Source organism: Euleptes europaea, chromosome 18 (genome assembly GCF_029931775.1).
Source record: "Euleptes europaea isolate rEulEur1 chromosome 18, rEulEur1.hap1, whole genome shotgun sequence".
In the NCBI taxonomy this organism is placed as follows: domain Eukaryota; kingdom Metazoa; phylum Chordata; class Lepidosauria; order Squamata; family Sphaerodactylidae; genus Euleptes; species Euleptes europaea.
Window position 1 is genome coordinate 23,557,478 of NC_079329.1, and position 19,385 is coordinate 23,576,862.

Consider the following 19,385-nt stretch of genomic DNA (forward strand, 5'->3'; position numbering starts at 1 on the left):
TTTCTTATCCATTGAAGTTGATAGCTTTAGAAGGGTGTGACTCTGCTTAGGATGCCACTGTTATTCTTGTACCTGGCTGCCTGGCTTAGAGATCAAGAAGGAAATTAGGAAGGTCTGTAAACAAAAATTGAGTACCTGGATAAAGGGAGCTAAACTCTGCCATGTATAATTTATCCCTCCCTGCCTACTCTTTGAGCCAGAATTCCAGTTTCCAGTTTTTTAAAAAAGCATGCTGTTTTCCTGTCTGCTTTGGAAAATTGGCAGTTGGAAGATCTGAGGTTTCTAATTCGATAAGAATGTAAGAGCAGCCGTGTTGGATGTGATCAGTGGTCCATCGAACTCAGTATCCTGTTTCACACAAAGATCATCCAGTTGCTCCCGTAAGGCCTTTAAGCAGGGCACGGAGCCCAAATCCTCTCCTTGTTTTTGCCCTTTTCCCCCCACACTGGTTGTATTCAGAGGTATACTGCCTCCAAATTTGGAGGTTCTATTTCCAGCTGATAGCCACTGATGGATCTCCAAGGATTGAACCCCATTGGCATGGCAATGGGAGAGAGTTACAGCCCCATGATGTATTTCCCATTGAAACAAATAGAAGCAAATAACTGGTACAGTTCATTAAAACACATAATAAAGGAAACGAAAGAATAAAATGTTCAAAAACTAAAATAAATGGGAAATAGGGAGAAACAAAATATATACATTCCTCCTTTATAGAGCTCCTGGCATGTTACTCCATCTCTTCAAGATTCTGACTGTTGCTTTTGTTCCTTTTTGTTGTGTCTAGATTCCTGATCGGCAGGGAGAAGCCAGGAGAACAGAGTGAGGTGGCACAGCTGATCCAGCAGACCCTGGAACAAGAACGGTGGCAGCGGGAAATGATGGAACAGAGATACACTCAATACACCGAGGAGGACGAAGAAGTAAGTAGGATGCATTTCTCGTTGGTAAGGCAAGCGGGAGTCTGTCCCTTGTCGGTAGGCTAATCCAGTTCCTAGTCTGCCCCCTCTTCTCCCAGCTGTCCTCCTCCATCTCCCTTTCCATGCTTCCTTGTTTTCCTGGTCGAGCCATTCCCTCTTTTTGCCTTCAGCAGTGGAATCGGCTGCCTAGGGAGGTGGTGAGCTCCCCCTCTCTGGCAGTCTTCAATCAGCAGCTGGACGGACACTTGTCAGGGATGCTCTAGGCTGATCCTACACTGAGCAGGAGGTTGGACTAGATGGCCTGTGAGGACCCTTCCAACTCTATGATTCTGCATCGCTGTTTGTTAAAGGACCACAGATAGTACAAAAGATAACTGCACCTATTTAGTCTATGATCCCCTTTTTGGGTATATCACCTTTAAGATGACGTACACAAAGGAGTTACGGATTACAGAATCACAAAAATCACACAAGGTTGGAAGAGACCACAAGGGCCATCCAGTCCAACCCCCTGCCATGCAGGATCCCACAATCAAAGTTCTCCCAACAGATGGCCATCCAACCTCTGCTTGAAGACCTCCAAAGACGGGGACTCCACACACACACACCCCGAGGTAGCGCATTCCACCGTCGAACCGCCCTCACCGTCAGAAAGTTCTTCCTAATGTTTAGGTGGAATCGCTTTTCTCTTAGTTTAAATCCATTACTCCGTGTCCTAGTCTCTGAAGCAGCCGAGAACAAGCTAGTTCCCTCCTTAACATGGCATCCCTTCAGATATTTAAACATGGCTATCGTGTCACCCCTTAACCTTCTCTTCTCCAGACTAAACAAACCCAGCTCCTTAAGTTTCTCCTCATAGGGCATGGATTCCAGACCCTTGACCATTTTGGTCGCCCTTCTCTGGACACGCTCCAACTTGTCAACATCCTTCTTAAATTGTGGAGCCCAAAACTGGACACAGTATTCCAAGTGAGGTCTGACCAATGCAGAATACAGTGGTAGAATTACTTCCCTTGATCTAGATCTAGAATCATGACAAAATAGTATGCAGGTGAACAAAAATGCATCAAACCTGACCCAAGAATCTGGTAGCTTCCCTGTCTCCTCTACTTCAGACATTTCTGTAAGATGCCGAAGATACCACAAAGTTTCATTAGTTTCTGACCAACCCGGCTTAGCTGCATTGGCTCAGTTGGGATTTTCTCCAGTTGGTATCGTAATGCAAAAGTCATTTTCTCAATATCCTACATCAGTTCCTGCAAGCTGAATAAAGAGTCTTTCTGGAGCAGCCACGTCCTTTGCCACTGTTCACTGTTATTTGTAGCCATTGTGCTGTTTCATGCTATGGAACATAGGCAGGATGGTGCTGCTGCAGTCGCCTTGTTGGTTGGGCTTCCTAGAGGCACCTGGTTGGCCACTGTGTGAACAGACTGCTGGACTTGATGGGCCTTGGTCTGACCCAGCATGGCTTCTCTTATGTTCTTATGCTCAGCTCCTGATGTTCCAGGATCAAGCTGGGTCAAGCAGCCTCCCTAGAGCACTGGCATAGGAGCAATGATCAAGCAAAGGCTGAGGGAGTTGGGGATGTTCAGTCTGGAGAAGAGGAGGTTAAGGGGGGACATGATTGCTCTCTTTAAGCATTTGAAGGGCTGTCACTTAGAGGAGGGCAGGGAGCTGTTCCTGTTGGCAACAGAGGATAGGACTCACAATAATGGGTTTAAATTGTGGGAGGAAAAGTACCGGCTGGATATTAGGAAAAATATTTTAGACTAAGAGTTGTTCGACAGTGGAATCAGCTACCTAGGGAGGTGGTGAGCTCCCCCTCACTGGCAGTCTTTAAGCAGAGGCTGGACAAGCACTTTTATTCTAAGCATCATCACCATCAGCTTTATTACAGCCAAAGGCCAGCATAAAATATACATCCTATGATAAAACTATACAGGTCCTTCTATTCTAAGCTTAGGCCTCTGGTCAGGGCTGCAGACTGGGCCTGAGCTGAGCAGAGCCTTCTGCTTCTGTGGTGCCTACGGACATGACGGTGATGTAGGGCAAGAGGAAGCGTGATTAAGCTGCACTTCCTGTTTTCTCATGGCCGGAGAAGCATCGAAAACGCATAAGGTCTGGATGTGGAATGAGTGTATCTGTCTCCCACTCCCTTTATATTGTTTACTGAGAAAAACGGAAGGGTCGCTCACTCATACCTCCCCCCACCCCGTGTCTCAAGCTCTCGCCTCTTGAGCTATACGCCTCATTCTGTCTGTGCGGCACCGAGTATCCCGCGGCCCTAGCTTTCAGTTCCAAATAATAGAGCTGCCGTGCCTTGCAATTTGCAGACGGGTGAATACGCGACGGACGAAGACGAGGAGATGAGCCCCATGTTCCCCAGCAGCGAGATGGCCATCGAGGTCTTTGAGCTGGCCGAAAACGAAGACATGCTGTCTCCCGTTGAGATGGACCCAGAAAAACTTGTGCATAAATTTAAGGAGGTAAGTCAAGTGCTGCTTGGGAGATGGAAGCACCAGCAAGACCTTGTTCCTAAATTGATACAGCCAATATGTTCCCCTTTGCAGCCACCAAGGACTAGAAACCAGAAGCATGGCATATGGTGAAGGTGCCTGCAGAAACACTCAAGTGCGTGGGTTAATGATAATAAAATTAATATAATTTATTGCAGTCATAGACCAGTAAATATAATATTGCATTGCTATGCTACAAATCCAAAATCTCAAACTTTACATTTAAAAAACTGGTAACAAGACAAATAAAAAACAGATAAAATACTATTCGCAGTATAAAACTTGGAGCAGAGTTTCTATACTTATTAAATTTCCTTATCCTTTCTATTGGCACTTTTCTTTTTAAAAAAAATATTTTATTAAAATTTTCAGGAAAAAACAAACAAACAAATACACATACATTCACTCAGTTTATACTCCTTCGGGGAGTCTATTTCATCTTACATTTGAAAACATCTTGTACATTGTCATTATATTCTACATTTTAAGTACAAATTCCTTCTGTCCTAAGTAAAGAATCTAAATAGCAATCTATCTTTTTTGTTTAACATAATCCAAATAGCTTTCCCAATTCTGTTGGAATTCTTCAGTCGTCTTCTCTTTCAACATACTGGTCAATCTGGCCTTCACAACAAATTCATCCATTTTTTGTTGCCATTTATCTAAATCTGGAATGTCTCCTGTTTTCCAAAATGTTGCCAATACTTCTATTGGCCCTTTTCTTGTTCTGGGTTTTAACACCAGCTCAAAAACTGTCCACTTGTTTTGAGATCGTAGGGTTTTCGTCAATTAATAATTTATCCATCCATACCTGTCCTGGACTTTCTGCAAATTTAACTATTATAGGATGGACAAACTTAACTCTCAGACCACTATAATATGGGCATCGGAAAAAGACATGCTTCATTGTCTCCACCTCTCCCATGGAACATGGGCAGAGTCTCTCTAGAACTGTGTGGGTTGCGTTTTGCCTCTCTTAGAGGAAGGGGGTATACAAATTGAACATCACCTGGGGCTGTACGAATGCTGAGACTGCATCTAAAAGTGAAATTTTAGAGCAGCAGGAGAGGAAAAGGAGTCAGAAACCACAGAGGCTCAGGGTGTGTGTGGTAGGGCTCTGGCAACAGCTGGGCAGGCAGCTGATCCCCTCTTTCTTTTACGGCTCAGAGAATATTGTCTTGGGAAGCTGTGGACCACCTGCAGATTCCCACATTAAGGAATGCACAGGTTGGGTCGGGGCCCCCACCTCGCGTAACAGTTAAACAGGCGTTCCAGGTTCTCCTCCGTCTGATTTGGAAAACGGTATGGGGAAGGAATGTGGTGTTGGAGGAGAGTGTTAACAGATACCGTGGACTACCCAAAAACAACAACAAATCTGGGTTATAGATCAAATCAAGCCTGAACTGACCCTAGAAGCTAAAATGACTAAACTGAGGCTATCGTATTTTGGTCACATTATGAGAAGACAAGAGTCACTGGAAGAGACAATCATGCTAGGAAAAGTTGAGGGCAGCAGGAAAAGAGGAAGGCCCAACAAGAGATGGATGAACTCAATAAAGGAAGCCACAGCCCTCAATTTGCAAGACCTGAGCAAGGCTGTCAAAGACAGGACATTTTGGAGGACATTGATTCATAGGGTCGCCATGAGTCGGAAGCGACTTAATGGCACTTAACACACACATGTGGAAAAGGGGCGACATCCCTTCTTTAAGTGTAACATGGTCCCGATCCAACTCAGGCACCATGCATGCGGGAACGGAGAAAAACCGGCAACTCACATCTGACTGTTACGCAGAGCGGGGGTCCCAGGCCCAGTCTGCGTCCTCCATAATGTGTAAATTTGCCCCATGTCAGCACGTGGGAGTCCATCTGTCGGTTGAAGGCAACTTCTGGCTGAGCTGATAAATCTACAAGGAATAAAGAATAAAACTGCTGCTATCATACTGCCCTTGTACAAATCTATGGTGAGACCACAATTGGAATACTGTGTGCAGTTCTGGTCACCACACGTAGAAAAGGATATTGCAGAGCTTGAGAAGGTGCAGAAAAGAGCAACCAAAATGATCAGGAGGGCTAGAGCAACTATCCTATGAGGAGCAGTTAAAACGCTTAGGGCTGTTTAGCTTGGACAGAAGGCAGTTAAGGGGAGACATGATAGAGGTCTGTAAAATTATGCATTGTATGGAGCGAGTGGACAGGAAGAAGCTTTTCTCCCTTTCTCATAATACTAGAAAGCAGGGTCATCTGCTGAAGCTTGAGGGTGAGAGATTCAAGACAGGGAAAAGTATTTCTTCACACAACGCATAGTTACATTGTGGAACTTCCTGCTCCAGAATGTGGTGATTGGCTTTAAGAGGGGAGTGGACATGTTCTTGGAGGAGAGGGCTATCCATGACTATTAGTAAAAATGGGTACTAGTCATAATGCATACCTATTCTCTCCAGTATCAGAGAGAATAGGTATGCATCATGACTAGTATCCATTTTTACACCTAATATATTACACATAGATACTAATGATGCATGACTAGTATCCAATCCATGTGTAATAAATTAGGTGCTTTGGGACACAGGCAGGATAATGCTGCTGCAGTTGTCTTGCTTGTGGGCTTCTTAGAGGCACCTTGTTGGCCACTGTGTGAACAGACTGATGGACCTTGGTCTGATCCAGCATGGCCTTTCTTATGTTCTCTTGTGATCAGTACTGCATGGAAGGGAGGGAAGAGAAGCCACTGCCTGCTTCTTGAGATCTGGGGCTGTTACAAGAATTAGAGTGGACCAGATCCATACGAAGAAGTGAAGGAGCGCCAGGCCTCCTTCCTGCAGGCATCGATTTGGCCACCATAGGAAAGAGGATGCTGGAGTAGATGGACCTTTGATCCAAGATAGCTGGGCTCTGCTTAAGAAGAAGAGTTGGTTTTTATATGCCGACATTCTCTACCACTTAAGGGAGACTGAAGCTGGCTTACAATCACCTTCCCTTCCCCTCCCCACAACAGACACCCTGTGAGGTAGGTGGGGCTGAGAGAGCTCTAACAGAGCTGTGACTAGCCCAAGGTCACCCAGTTGGTTTCATGTGTAGGAGTGGGGAAACAAATCCAGTTCACCAGATTAGCCTCCGCCGCTCATGTGGAGGAGTGGGGAATCAAACCCGGTTCTCCAGATCAGAGTCCACCGCTCCAAATCACCGCTCTTAACCACTAACACCACGGTGGCTAACAGAAGCTAATGCGTAAAGATAGACAAAAGCATTAAAGAACTGATAGCCTTTCAGGCAGAGAGGAGGAAAAGGCACGTGAGGAAAGAAAGGGGTCAAGATGGAAGGGCCCATCTGCCAGGAAGCACCTTGCGCCTGCCAAGCATCCGTGCTTGTGCGTGGGCATCCCTGGTTTAGGCGGTGTGCCTTTGCTGACTCCTAGAGGCAGTCATGGCCCTCTGTTTCTAGGCGGTGGTGGAACAGTTCACTGGAGGGGGTGGACCAGCTCCTCTTTTAGCTCAGCTATGCAGAGGTTGTGACGGCCGGGCGAGGGTGGTGTGACACAAGCCTTCTAAATTTGCAAGGCCACACCCCTGCCAGGAGGAATAACCCTTCCCTTTTGGGCAGCTCCCTGGGGGCTGCTTCATGCATTACTACTGCCGGTGCTAAAAATGTACCATGTGTCGTCTCCTTTCTCTCCTGCAACATGTGACCCAGTAATATTAAAAAAAAAAAAAAAAAAAAAAAACCACCACGGGAAGATTGTGGAAATACTCTGCGAAGAGCTGCACCGGGCCCCAGCTCTCCTGCACACACTTCTCCTGCTTATTTTATTTTATTTCTACCCCTCTATTCCCAGCTCTTTTCTTAGAGGTGGCAGTGAAAATATACACACACCAAAGGTGTGCGCATGACAGACGGAAAAGCACTGCATGTTGAAAGTGTAGGTTTTTCTACTAGCTCAGGTGAAGCGGCATTCAGTCGCCCCCGGAGCAAGCGTTAAAAAAGCTTCTTGCCAAGCAACCCCAAAGATGCCACTTTAATGCTCGGTTACTGGCATTACATGCCAAATTCTGAGCATATGTCAATCTGCTTCCACACCATCTGGGAAGGTGTGTCTTCACCATCCTGTCCCCCTCCCCCTTCATGGGGGGAGGAGTGAGGAACTGAACCTGGTTCCCTAGAACATAATCCACCACTCATGTGGAGGAGCGGGAAACAAACCCGGCTCTCCAGATCTGTCAAGTCAAGTTTATTAATACAGTCGACTGACCAATCACGTGCCAACATATCAAAATTTCCAGACACAATAGTTTTGCACCGCAGAATCACAGACTGCCCATACATATAAAGGTGTAAAGTCAATAAAAGCAACCCCTGGTTAAAATTATCACGTTAAAATGGATAAAACTGTAAAAACATTCTAATAAAAATATTCTAATAAAGCTCTGCGTATTTTAATAGCAACAGCACAGAACTTGGCAGTTTGGAGCGTAAGCTGAGGGTCTTTCTCTACCACTTAAGGGAGACTCAAACCGGCTTACAATCACCTTCCCTTCCCTTCCCCACAACAGACACCCTGTGAGATTCATGGGGCTGAGAGAATGTGACTAGCCCAAGGTCACCCAGCTGGCTTCGAGTGTAGGAGTGGGGAATCAAACCCGGTTCTCCAGATAAGAATCCACCGCTCCAAACCAACGCTCTTAACCACTACACCATGCTGGAAAGCCACTTTGTCCTTTGCAGGGAAAATATCCTGCATCAGCAGACAAATGCAGGTTTCCCGTAAGGGCTCATAAAAGGCACAATAAAGCAACACGTGAGCCACTGTTTCTGGTTGGTCCTGTGAGCATGGGCAGGTCCGGTTACAGACAGGGATGTTCTTAAATCTACCCCAAAGAATTTCTGTTGGGAGGGTGTTCAGGCGAGCTGACTTATAATGATCCAATTTTGGGAAAGGGTATCGTAGGGCTAGAAGATCACTGCTCCAAACTTTGTCTCAGGAGGTTGTGGCCAGAACTTGCTCTAAATTTGGGTGGTCCCTGGCCTCGCTTGGGCCTCCCCATTCACGAATGGGTCACCTCACATAGAGGGAGAATGGGACTGAGCAGAGCACCGCTGCGAATGCACGGGCTGATCCTGCCCCATCTGCGCGTTTGATAAGAACAAAGGGGGCCCAGTCAACTGTGTAATGGGCGCAGAGAAATAAACTGCCAAACGAAGGATGATAAAATATGTTCTTGTGTCTTTAACACTGTGAATCCATCAAAGGTACATGTATCAAATCCTCAAGGAGAGTTGCATAAAAAACAAGCCTCCCACAAATGTGAAACCTACACAAATGTACAAATTGTATTAACAATTCAAACTGCAGACAAGGGATACAGTGTTATAATAATCATGGGAAAGTAGAACGGGAAAGACAACGGAAGGCGCTATCTTCTCGTTTTGTATGTCTTCATCAAGTCTCTCCTCGTACACAATGTTTTGCAAACAGCACTCTCTTATAAAGGCATAAAGGTAAATTAGCACACATACGGCATGGCTTGGTGTTGATAAACATATTACTGATTGACGGCCAAGTCTGACTTACCCCAGTACACATGGAGAAAAACTTGGAACATCTGACTGTTCTAAAGTCTGTCTTCTTGATAAATTAAACCTGCAACAAATTCATACTATTAAATAGAATCAAAAGCTGTTTTTTAAACCTAATTAGACTAAAAAAAACTTGCACTGACCAACATGGGTAACACCTCTACATGTTCCCCAGAATGCAGGCACAGTACCTTCTTGCGTGTGTACAAATTGCACTTTGCTCCCATTTCTCTCGTGCATTTGCAGTGGGCCCCGGTGACAGTTGGGCCCTGGCCAATGGCCATTTTTGCCCCTGGGTAAAGCAGTCCTGAGAACCAGCATGGTATAGTGGTTAAGAGCTGCATGCTTTGATCAGGAGAACGGGGTTCGATTCCCCACTCCTCCCCATGAAGCCTGTTGGGTGACCTTGGGCCAGTCACGGTCCAAACCCTCTCAGCCCAGGTAGAGGCAGGCAATGGCAAACCACCTGCCAACATCTCTTGACTTGAAAACCTTACGTGATTGCCGTTTCAATTTCTCGTAGACTCTAATGACTCGAATTAGATCTCCTATATAGAATCAAAAATTTGGTCTCTTGACATTACTATAGACTCCCTTCTTCTAGTTTCTGAATCTGCGGCCTTCTCAATTATAAGAGCTAAATTACTTCGATATAAGCGCCATTTATTATATGAGTCCGCTACTAAGACATGTTCACCTCTTTACCATGGAATATTTCCTAAATCTGGTGAAACTGCCATGTATTTACATCAACTGTATACTCCAGACGAACGCAGGGCTTTTTCTCTAGCCAGATTTAATGTACTACCGTCAGCCTTATTAACTGGTCGTTATACTGGTGTTCCCCTCCCCCACAGATTGTGCCCTTACTCTAATGAAGAGATTGAAACTATTCAACATGTTCTCCTTCGGTGCCCTTTTTATCCAATGTGACGATTAAAACTCCTAAATCCTATCCTGATTCAGATGGAGGGACTTTCTAATTATTAAAAAAGTTCTCACCCTTCTTAACAACCAGGACCTTAAAACCATAGAAATTGTAGCTAATTTTTTTGTTGGTGTGATGGCAATCCGCTCTTCCTTATAATAAGCTACGTTATCTGTTTAATGTACTTGGATAAATGTTGGATATGCCAATACAGGTATCTGAACTGAATTGTGGTTGCCGTAAGTCAGCTGTGATTTGAGGGCCCTTTCTACCACCACCATATGCCTTTGAGCATGTGCAGAGTGCTTATTGCTTGCTGCTGATTAAACGAAACCACCAGGTCAGACAGCCAGGTGATAGAGCTGAATGCCTCTTATTGTTAAAACAGAAGAGATAGAATAATTTTCGTAAGACTCAACTGAAAAGTCACAAAACAGCATGCAGCATCCTCTAAATCTTTTCATCATACTGGCAGCTCAATGCAAAGAACAAAAAAATTGGGAGGAGCTGTCTGGCGCATAGAGACAAGGACCTAAGTGGTGTAGTGGTTAAGAGCGGTGGACTCTAATCTGGAGAACCGGGTTCGATTCCCCACTCCTCCCCATGAAGCCTGCTGGGTGATCTTGGGTAGGCAATGGCAAACCACCTCCAAGCGTCTCTTGCCTTGAACACCCTTCAGGGTTGCCATAAGTCATCTGTGACTTGATGGCACTTTCCAACACAAAGCATCCCTGGTTGCGACTAAACAGAACACCACTCCTACTAGGCCTGGGATGCTTTGCCTTGTTGGGTGCTGGAGAGTCATCCCAAATTTAGTACAGAGCATGTGTTTCTTTTGAGAATTAGATAACCCCTTTTTTCTTGCTTCCTCTCTCGGCTGGTTGTTGGGGCTAGGTAAAGGTACATGGGTGATAGCATCCTCAATTCAGGCTAAATATTCCAGAAATTATGTTGCCAAAACAAACGCTTTTTCTGTGTGGCTGGGCAGAAGCTCACGGGATATCAGTGGCTACCAAACAGATAAAAAGGTGGAGAGAAGGCCAGCTTTGGCCCATGAGCTCGAGGTTCCCCATTCTTGACCAGCAGAGGGCAATATCCTCCCAAACTACTTGTGCTCACAAACACCACGCCAACACACTACTCATCTCTTAGGGTGTCTCACTGTGCCCCCCTTCATGATCCATAACTTTCTCAACTGCAGTCCTCAGCCATTCAAAGGAAGTTCAGTTTCTGCCCAGCTAACTGGTGGTTCTCGTGTGCATGTGTTAAGTGCTGTCAAGTCCCTTCCGACTCATGGCGGCCCTACGAATCAGTGTCCTTCCTCAGGTCTTGCAAATTGAGGGCCATGGCTTTCTTTATAGAGTCAATCCATCTCTTGTTGGGTCTTCCTCTTTTCCTGCTGCCCTCAACGTTTCCTAGTGACTCTTGTCTTCTCATAATGTGACCAAAGTATGATAGCCTCAGTTTAGTCATTTTAGCTTCTAGGATCAGTTCAGGCTTGATTTGATCTATAACCCATTTATTTATTTATTTATTGGCAGTCCACGGTATCCATAACACTCTCCTCCAACACCATATTTCAAAGGAATCTACTTACTTCCTATCAGCTGTCTTCATTGTCCAGCTTTCACACCCATACATAGTAATGGGGAATATGATGGCGTGAATTATCTTGATCTTGGTGGCCAGTGGAACATCCTTACACTTGAGAATCTTTTCTAGCTCCTTCATGGCTGCCCTTCCTAATCTCAGTATCCCTCTGATACAAAACCACAATGGCTTCTCTTCTTTTTCTCCCTTTGACAGCTCCAGATCAAGCATGCTGTGACCGAAGCAGAAATACAGCAGCTGAAAAGAAAGGTAAGTCGGAAAGTTGGATCAGAGAGGCCTTCTAGGGATGGGAGAGGCTTTAGCCTGGCAGCTGTGAAACTCCCTCCTCTTACACAGCACAACAATCTTCACTGTGTGACTGGAGGTCAAGCCTTGTCGCCATTTTGTGGCTGGCCCTGCCTTCTGTGGCAGCCATTTTGTGGCTGTGCCCACCACGCTATTTTAGAAGTCCAAAGGTGCCCACCCGCTCAAAAAGGTCAGGGACCCCTGCTCTAAGGTGTCCGCTGGACTCTAGTTTTATTCTGCTACCTCTCGGGAGTTCTCTCCAGTTACAGGGGATCAAGTAGCTGGTGTTGGGAAGAACTATTCTGTGCTGGAGAGCTGCCACCATTCTGGGTGGACGCCACTGAGTTAGTTGGACCAGTGGTCTCCCCTGGGATATGTCAGGTTCATATGACTTCAGCCAGCATGGTGTAGTGGATAACAGCAGTGGTTTGGAGCAGTGGAGTCTGATCTGGAGAACCTGGTTTGATTCCTCACTCCTCCACATGAGCGGCGGAGGCTAATCTGGTGAACTCCTACACATGAAGCCAGCTGGGTGACCTTGGGCTGGTCACTCTCTCTGAGCCTCACCTACCTCACAGGGTGTCTGTTGTGGGGAGGGGAAGGCGATTGTACGCCAGTCTCCCTTAAGTGGTAGAGAAAGTCAGCATATAAAAACCCACCCTTCTTCTTCTACTCTTCTTCATCACACTGGTCAGTATATGAGATGACAATCTGTGGCAAGGAAGACCTTTACTGATCCGGGGGGGCCCTCTCCTTCTGTTCTGTGCCTCAGCTGCAGTCCATCGAACAAGAGAAAGCCCGCTGGCGCCTCGAGAAAGCCCAGCTAGAGCAAAGTGTGGAGGAAAACAAGGAACGGATGGAGAAGCTGGAGGGCTACTGGATGGAGGCCCAGAACCTGTGCCAGGCTGTGGACGAGCACTTGAAAGAGACCCAGGCTCAATACCAGACCCTGGAGCGGAAGTACAGCAAAGCCAAGCGGCTCATCAAGGAGTACCAGCAGAAGTAAGCTTTCCCTCCGCGTTCCCCAAAAAAACCCTTGCCGCTTCTTTGTCCCATAAACAGGTCTTTCAAGCTTTCTCTGCATATCGCAAACCAAAAAAAAACAGCACATACAGTAGGGTCAAGATCAAAAAATATATAGGAGTAAAGCAATGCACACAACAACTAGAACACTACACGTAACAAATGGAACACAGTGCTCAACTAGCATAGCAGCAAATCCACAAGTGACCGTAAAGGCATCCAAAGAGTCCGTGGATACTCCTTTGTGATGAAAAGAAAAAGGCTTGTGGATATGACTCAAATGACGAGCCTTAACTAGCGGTCTCAACAGACTGAACGGACAATTCAAATCCAGCATGAAGGGACCATCTCTTTAGAGCCACAACAAGAGAAGTCACAGATGAGATGTGTTCTCTAGATGAAATTACATGTTTCGCCAAAGCTTCATTAGCCATTTCGTAAAGACCATCGAGGGTTCACAGATGAATGCTGCATCACATTTTCCTTGATGTGTGCTGTTTTTTGGTTTGTTACCCATTGGTCAGCATAGGGATTATCTTATTTCATTAGTTCCCTGCATATCAGGCTACCAGGATTGGCAGGATGGCATCCAGAAGAAGCCGCAGGTCCATGATGCGGGTCCCCAGGTTGTGGCGAGATGGAGGGAGAGTCTGTTCCCCTCATCATCATCCTTGTCTCCCATTTCTAAACGCACTTGAAGTGTACTAGATGCTGTACAATATTTGGAGCCAGTGTGATGGTGTACAGACTGGCCATGTTGGTCATCGGACTTCCTCTGGTGGGCCTACTCCCTGCCCTCCCGCCTGAGCTGGGCCAGCCCGGTGACCAGGAGGCTAATGTGAACTTGGGGTGCATCCACAGAGGCACAACATCCAGATCACAAGATGTCATCGTTCCGCTGTACACGGCATCAGTCAGGCCGCACCTGGAGTACTGTGTGCAGAGCTTCAGACTTTTTTGCCCCGATGTGGTAGCTTGTTTCTTTTCTTTTACTGGTGGTGTATTTTATCGTTTTATTCATTTAAACTCAGGTAAAATTTTAATTCTTAGATACTTAACACTCTTTTGGAATTGAACATTACAAAATACTTTGAATTCCAGACCTTTCTTCATTGGTTGTGTTGGGAGTTTCAGTTTTTATATTACCGTCATTTGACCAGAAAAAGGAACACATCTAATCAGAAGTAACATAAATTTGTAATAAAAACAGTATCAGCCAGACAGAGTCCACAAAATAAAATATATTACTAAAATCCCATATCTAAAGAGGCAAATAAGCTAGCTTCTAAAATATTTATCTATCAAATTTTACCTATTTGTAAATTGCATCCTGTTTATTCAATTTGTATCCTAAATAATAATTGGATAAGTCAATCTGTTGCTTGATCTCTGTTATTGATGTCTTTGGTTTCTGACAAATTAATACCCCATTGTCTGCAGAACTCCTAATTTTGTATTCCTCATCTTCATATTTAAGTCCTTTAATTTGGGGATTATATCTGATCTTATTGGCAAGCACTTCCACAGCTAAATTAAACAACAAAAGTGATAAAGGGCAGCCTTGTCTTTTTAGTATTTTTTAATTTTTTAAAAAATTTTATTAGAAACATTTATTCTCACAATAAAAGAAAAAGGAAAAAAAACCTAGATATATCATTACTTTGAAAAAAATCAAATACTGGTGATACAAATTATTTAAAAAAAACAAAACTAAAACAGCGCTAATATAACTAAAATATCCATAGCACTTAATCAAATAATACTCTATTTGTCTATTTAACTAAAACCCGCATTATTATTATATCACTCCCTCTCTACAATTTACACAGCCTTGTCTTGTTCCTTTTTCTATTTTAAAACTGTCGGTTAGCATCCCGTTAATCAATAATAATAAACTCGGGTAAAATTTTAAGGAAAAGTTGAGGGCAGCAGGAAAAGAGGAAGACCCAACAAGAGATGGATTGACTCAATAAAGGAAGCCACAGCCTTCAATTTGCAAGATCTGAGCAAGGCTGTCAAAGATAGGACATTTTGGAGGACTTTCATTCATAGGGTCGCCATGAGTCGGAAGCTACTTGATGGCACTTGACATACACACACAAAATTTTTTTTAAATGCCCTGACCTGGATGGCCCAGGCTAGCCTGATCTCATCAGACCTCAGAAGCTAAGCAGGGTCAGCTCTGTCTAGTATTTGGATGGGAGTCCTTCAGGGGATACCAGGGTGGCTATGCAGAGTAAGGCAATGGCAAACCACCTCTGGTAGCCTTTTGCCTTGAAAACCCTACTGGGTCGCCGTGAGTCAGCTGCAGCTTGATGGCACTTTACACACAGACAAACGTTTTTTAAAATGGCACCCCCACACACCTGCAGACAATTCCTCCAATATATCTGAGGGATTGTCTCACCCGTGCATGGGTAGACCAGCTCATAAGCGTTCCAGTAGCTCTAAAGCAGCATGCCACCCTGTCCACATACATACACACACACCATCAGTCTTATTCCTTCCTATCGGATATTTTCTGCAATTCTGACTAGCCCTTCTCCGTTCCCCCTCCCCCCCTCCCAGGGAGATCGAATTCCTCAAGAAAGAGACGGCTCAGCGGCGCGTCCAAGAGGAGTCAGAGCTGGCCCACAAGGAGGAAGTTGACAAGCTGCAAGAGAAGGTGGGCGCCAAGGATGGCACTGGGGGCTTGCCTTGAATCCCGAGCAGCAGAGAAAAGAGAGGCAAGAAGGGAAAGGAAGAAAAGAGAGGGCTTTGCTGTGACTGGAGAGGCCTTGAATTCTGCTCAGGGACAAGATGGGACTCATGCTCTTCATTTCCTGGCCCATAGGAACATGGGGAGGGGTCACACACAGGCGCACCAGTCTTGCTGAACTCGTTTAGAGATGGGCACGCATGCTTGAGTCTTGCAAGACCCAGAGTCAAGTACTGGACCACTAGTTCGACTGTAGATCCTGCAGCTGAAGGGCTGGGGGGTGGGAAGACCTGGATCCTTTGGCATCCCGTATAGAGGACTGAATCCTATGCCCAGGTCCCAATTGGATCATGTTTTGGAACATGGAGAACTTAGCTAGGTCTTGCGGAGTTCAGTGGATCCTCGCGTCGTGTATTGAGCCCACGCTGTACCTTCCCCCAGAGCCTGGGATAAAGAGAAACATACCGGATCCCCCCCCCCATCTTCACACGCCAGATCCCACCGTGATCTCTTAGGGTTCTATGGTTGGTTCTCTGGGTTGATGGATATTTTGCTCCCAGATTGGACACATGCACAGTGGATCCCCTCGGGATCCCGTATTGGACACTGGGTCTCATTTGATCCCGCAACAGATCTCATGGTTAAATGCTGTCAATCACCTCGCTGGGCTTTAGTAGGTCCTTCTCACCTCCTGGATCCTGTGTCAGATTGTTCCCATGAGTCTGTTGTGTTAAATGTGTGTGTATGTGTTGTGCGTATGTGAGCATCTGAGTTTCTGTGCTGGGGATATCTAAAATGAGAGCTACGAAGACCGGAAAATCCCACTAGATTAATATCCTTTTCAGCATCGCCCCCTGCAGGCTACTCCTAGCAGCATCACCCATAAGAGCCCAAACATGATAAAACACTAGGGCCATTTATGCAGAGCTGTTTCCCTGCGGTCACCCATGCTGGCTGCTCTGGTGCTTCGTTTTAATTATGCATGCCTTTCCCGACCATCAGAGGTTGCCTCGCTCTCCCCATGCATTTCTGTGCATTTTGCCCGCGTTTTCTGGATTCTCGCTAAAACAGCATCAAGAAAACGCGGGCAAAATGCATGGGGAGAGCGAGGCAACTTCTGATGGTCGGGAAAGGCACGCATAATCAAAATGAAGCACCGGAGCAGTCGGCAGGATGACCGCGGCCCAGGTTTCCTTCAGGGTGGACCTTCCCTTTGCTTGGCTCTCCCCCCAAACTGCCTCCCCGGGGCTGAGCATGCAAGCACATATTTATGTTTGTGTGCACATACTGCCCATGCTGGGGCACAGGTGAAGTGCCAGTTGCTTGAGGAAAGAGGAAGAATCACTGATGTGGGTCTCCAAGGCCACGTGCAAGCACCATTCCAGAGTTCCCCCACCCACCCAGGCTGCTTCGGGCAGGATTGTTATTGCTGCTCGTGAGAAGCTCACCATGACACAGAGAAATGCCACTGTTATGTACTAAACTGTCAACTAGCCATTTGCCGCAACTGGCTGGAGGGAGCAGTTTCCATGATCACCAGGTACATCCCAGTCCATGCATTCCAAGGACAGCGCGGGATGCTTATGCACGGGTGAATCTGCCCCTGTCCTAGAATGAGAGAAGCTCAGAGGTGGAAAAGAGTATCTGTAGGAAGGCGTGTACAGCAGGCAAATGGCTTAATGTGAGGGGCTGTGCTGGCTAGCTGCCAACGCTCAGGTTTCCACTTGCAGTTTCTCTGAGATACTGCTCCAGGCGGTTGGGAACAGTAGGAAGAGGGTAAAGCAGAGTCCAAAGAACAAGTCCGTTTGTCAAAGCCAGAAATCAGAGTCCAGTACTTGCCAGATCAGAGTTACAGTTCGTAGTCCAGGTAGCCAGTCCAAGGTCGAGGGTCACGGAGAGTCAGAGGCCCAAATAGCCAGTCCAAGGTCTAAAGGCACAGAGAGTTGTTCAGGCGTGGGAGGCAGCAGGTTGCTCAGGTATGCACTGTATTGCTTCCTTGACCCTGGGCTTTTCAGCTGAGGCTTTTCTGGCATCTGGCTTCTTTGTCAGTCCTCCTCCTGCGAGGACTCGCTGTTCTGCTGCTGTTCCAGCACACACCAGTAGGCTTCCAGCTGGGCACTATGTCTTTTAGTCTCCAGTGCCTTTCTCTGCTGCTGCCTCCACCTGTCAGCCTTTGCTGCCTTGGTAGCTTGAGGGCTCACAGCCGGGCCACTGGGCCCAGGCTTTGAGCAGGACGGGGTTGGTTCTGCCGTGACTTCTGACTGCAAGTCTCGTGCCTTCTCTGGAGAGTCACCAGCTTCAGGGCTGTCAGCCTCCTCGCCAGGCTGTGCTGAATCAGGCCCCACTTCAGGCCGGGAGGTCAGAGGCAGCACCATTGGGGCTGAATTCTCCTGGTAGAGTTCCTCCTCTGAGAAGGACCCATTCTCTAGGGACTGCCCCATGGCACCAGCAAAGGATGCTATGCACAGCAGAGAAAGCCGTAGCATGCCATCCCTGCTTCCCAAAGCAGAACTGAGGAGCCCTTTCACCATCTTCGACAATCAACCCAAGTTGCACTTTCCTCCAGTGAAATCTGTGCATCGCAAACGGGTCTCAGGGATGGTTCAGCTGCCTGATGGCTCTGGCTGTAACCCTGAGACCACTTTCCTGGGAGTAAGCCCCATTGAATAATATGGGACTTTCTTCTGAGTCGACCCTGCTTAGGCTTGCTCTCTCGATCCCCGCTCTGAAGGTCAGTCTAGGCAAGAGGCTAATGGCTTTGGCTGGCCTTGTTTTCTTAGTGGCCGCGCCGGAGATTTGCTCCTCGTTTCTGGCCATTAGTTCTTCTCCTTGCTGACTTCTTGGCCTGCTCTCTGTTCAGGCTTTCTGGTCATCATTTCCTTCTTCTGCATTAGCAAGCTGGGCCCAACTTTCAATTCAATTCAATTGGAAAAGTTGGCTTGGATTTGATTTGTGCAATGTGTCCTTGGGGGGAACTATTATGGCACACACAGCAGAGGCTTCTGGGAATTTTTGTTTCACAGGTGATGAAAGTGGCTTGAAATGGATGGGGAAACGAATCACTCAGAAGTTCCACGGCCCAGTCCTTAGCCATGCAAAGATATCTGACGCTCCCCTCAATTCCCGCTCTGCCCCACCATTTCCTCCACAGAAAGCCTTTCCTCCTTCTACCCCAACTATGAATCTGTGTCGCCATTTAGGTTACAGACCCCGCCCCCTTCCCCTACTTTTTCTGCCAGCCCCATACCTCCTTCCTGAGCCCTCTCCTCCCCAACCTTCCCTTCTGTAATTCTCTTCCGGGAGATATCCTTTTTACCCCTTTCTGTTGTGTGTTTTTCAGATCTCTGAACTGGAGGCGAAGCTGCAGACTTTGAAAAATTCCAACCCGACTTAAAAACAAAACAAAAAGAGCAGAGAAAACATATAAACAAACCAGAGCAATTAATTCTTCTTCTTCTTACTACTACTACTGTTATTTGCAAGGGACACCTGTAGACATTTGTCCCGTTCGTGCCCACTCTCTACTCTTCCCCTGCCCTTTGCCTGATGCCCCGTTTCCCTCCAGGGAGGTCAAACCCAACACAGCCTGAACCTCCACAGTGAGGCTTGCCATTCACCATACTTTATTGGGGAGGGTGCAGGAGAGCGAGTCCATGAAAGAGCAGGTGGGTGATCTTCATCCTGGGGGAGGGGGGACCGCAGAGCCACAACCCGGTGACCTCTCGAAGGTGGTGAATCATTCAGTTTCCATGTCCAGTGTGTGTCTTGTGTCGACCGGATGGAAGGACCATGGAGGGCGGGGAGGTGGCGATCTCGTCTGTCCAGCCATT

General features: G+C 46.6%; 1 protein-coding gene across 1 annotated transcript in view; it reads left to right on the forward strand.

Moving 5' to 3' along the window:
* Positions 1–18,963, forward strand: part of PPP1R9B (protein phosphatase 1 regulatory subunit 9B) — a 78,922-nt gene extending 59,959 nt beyond the window's left edge. The window contains exons 5-10 of the mRNA XM_056864758.1: positions 788–923; positions 3,254–3,406; positions 11,745–11,798; positions 12,607–12,836; positions 15,426–15,522; positions 18,896–18,963. Coding sequence (XP_056720736.1) covers positions 788–923; positions 3,254–3,406; positions 11,745–11,798; positions 12,607–12,836; positions 15,426–15,522; positions 18,896–18,949 — 724 coding nt within the window. The 3' untranslated portion in view covers positions 18,950–18,963. The remainder of the gene's footprint in view (positions 1–787; positions 924–3,253; positions 3,407–11,744; positions 11,799–12,606; positions 12,837–15,425; positions 15,523–18,895) is intronic.
* Positions 18,964–19,385: the final 422 nt, after the last annotated feature.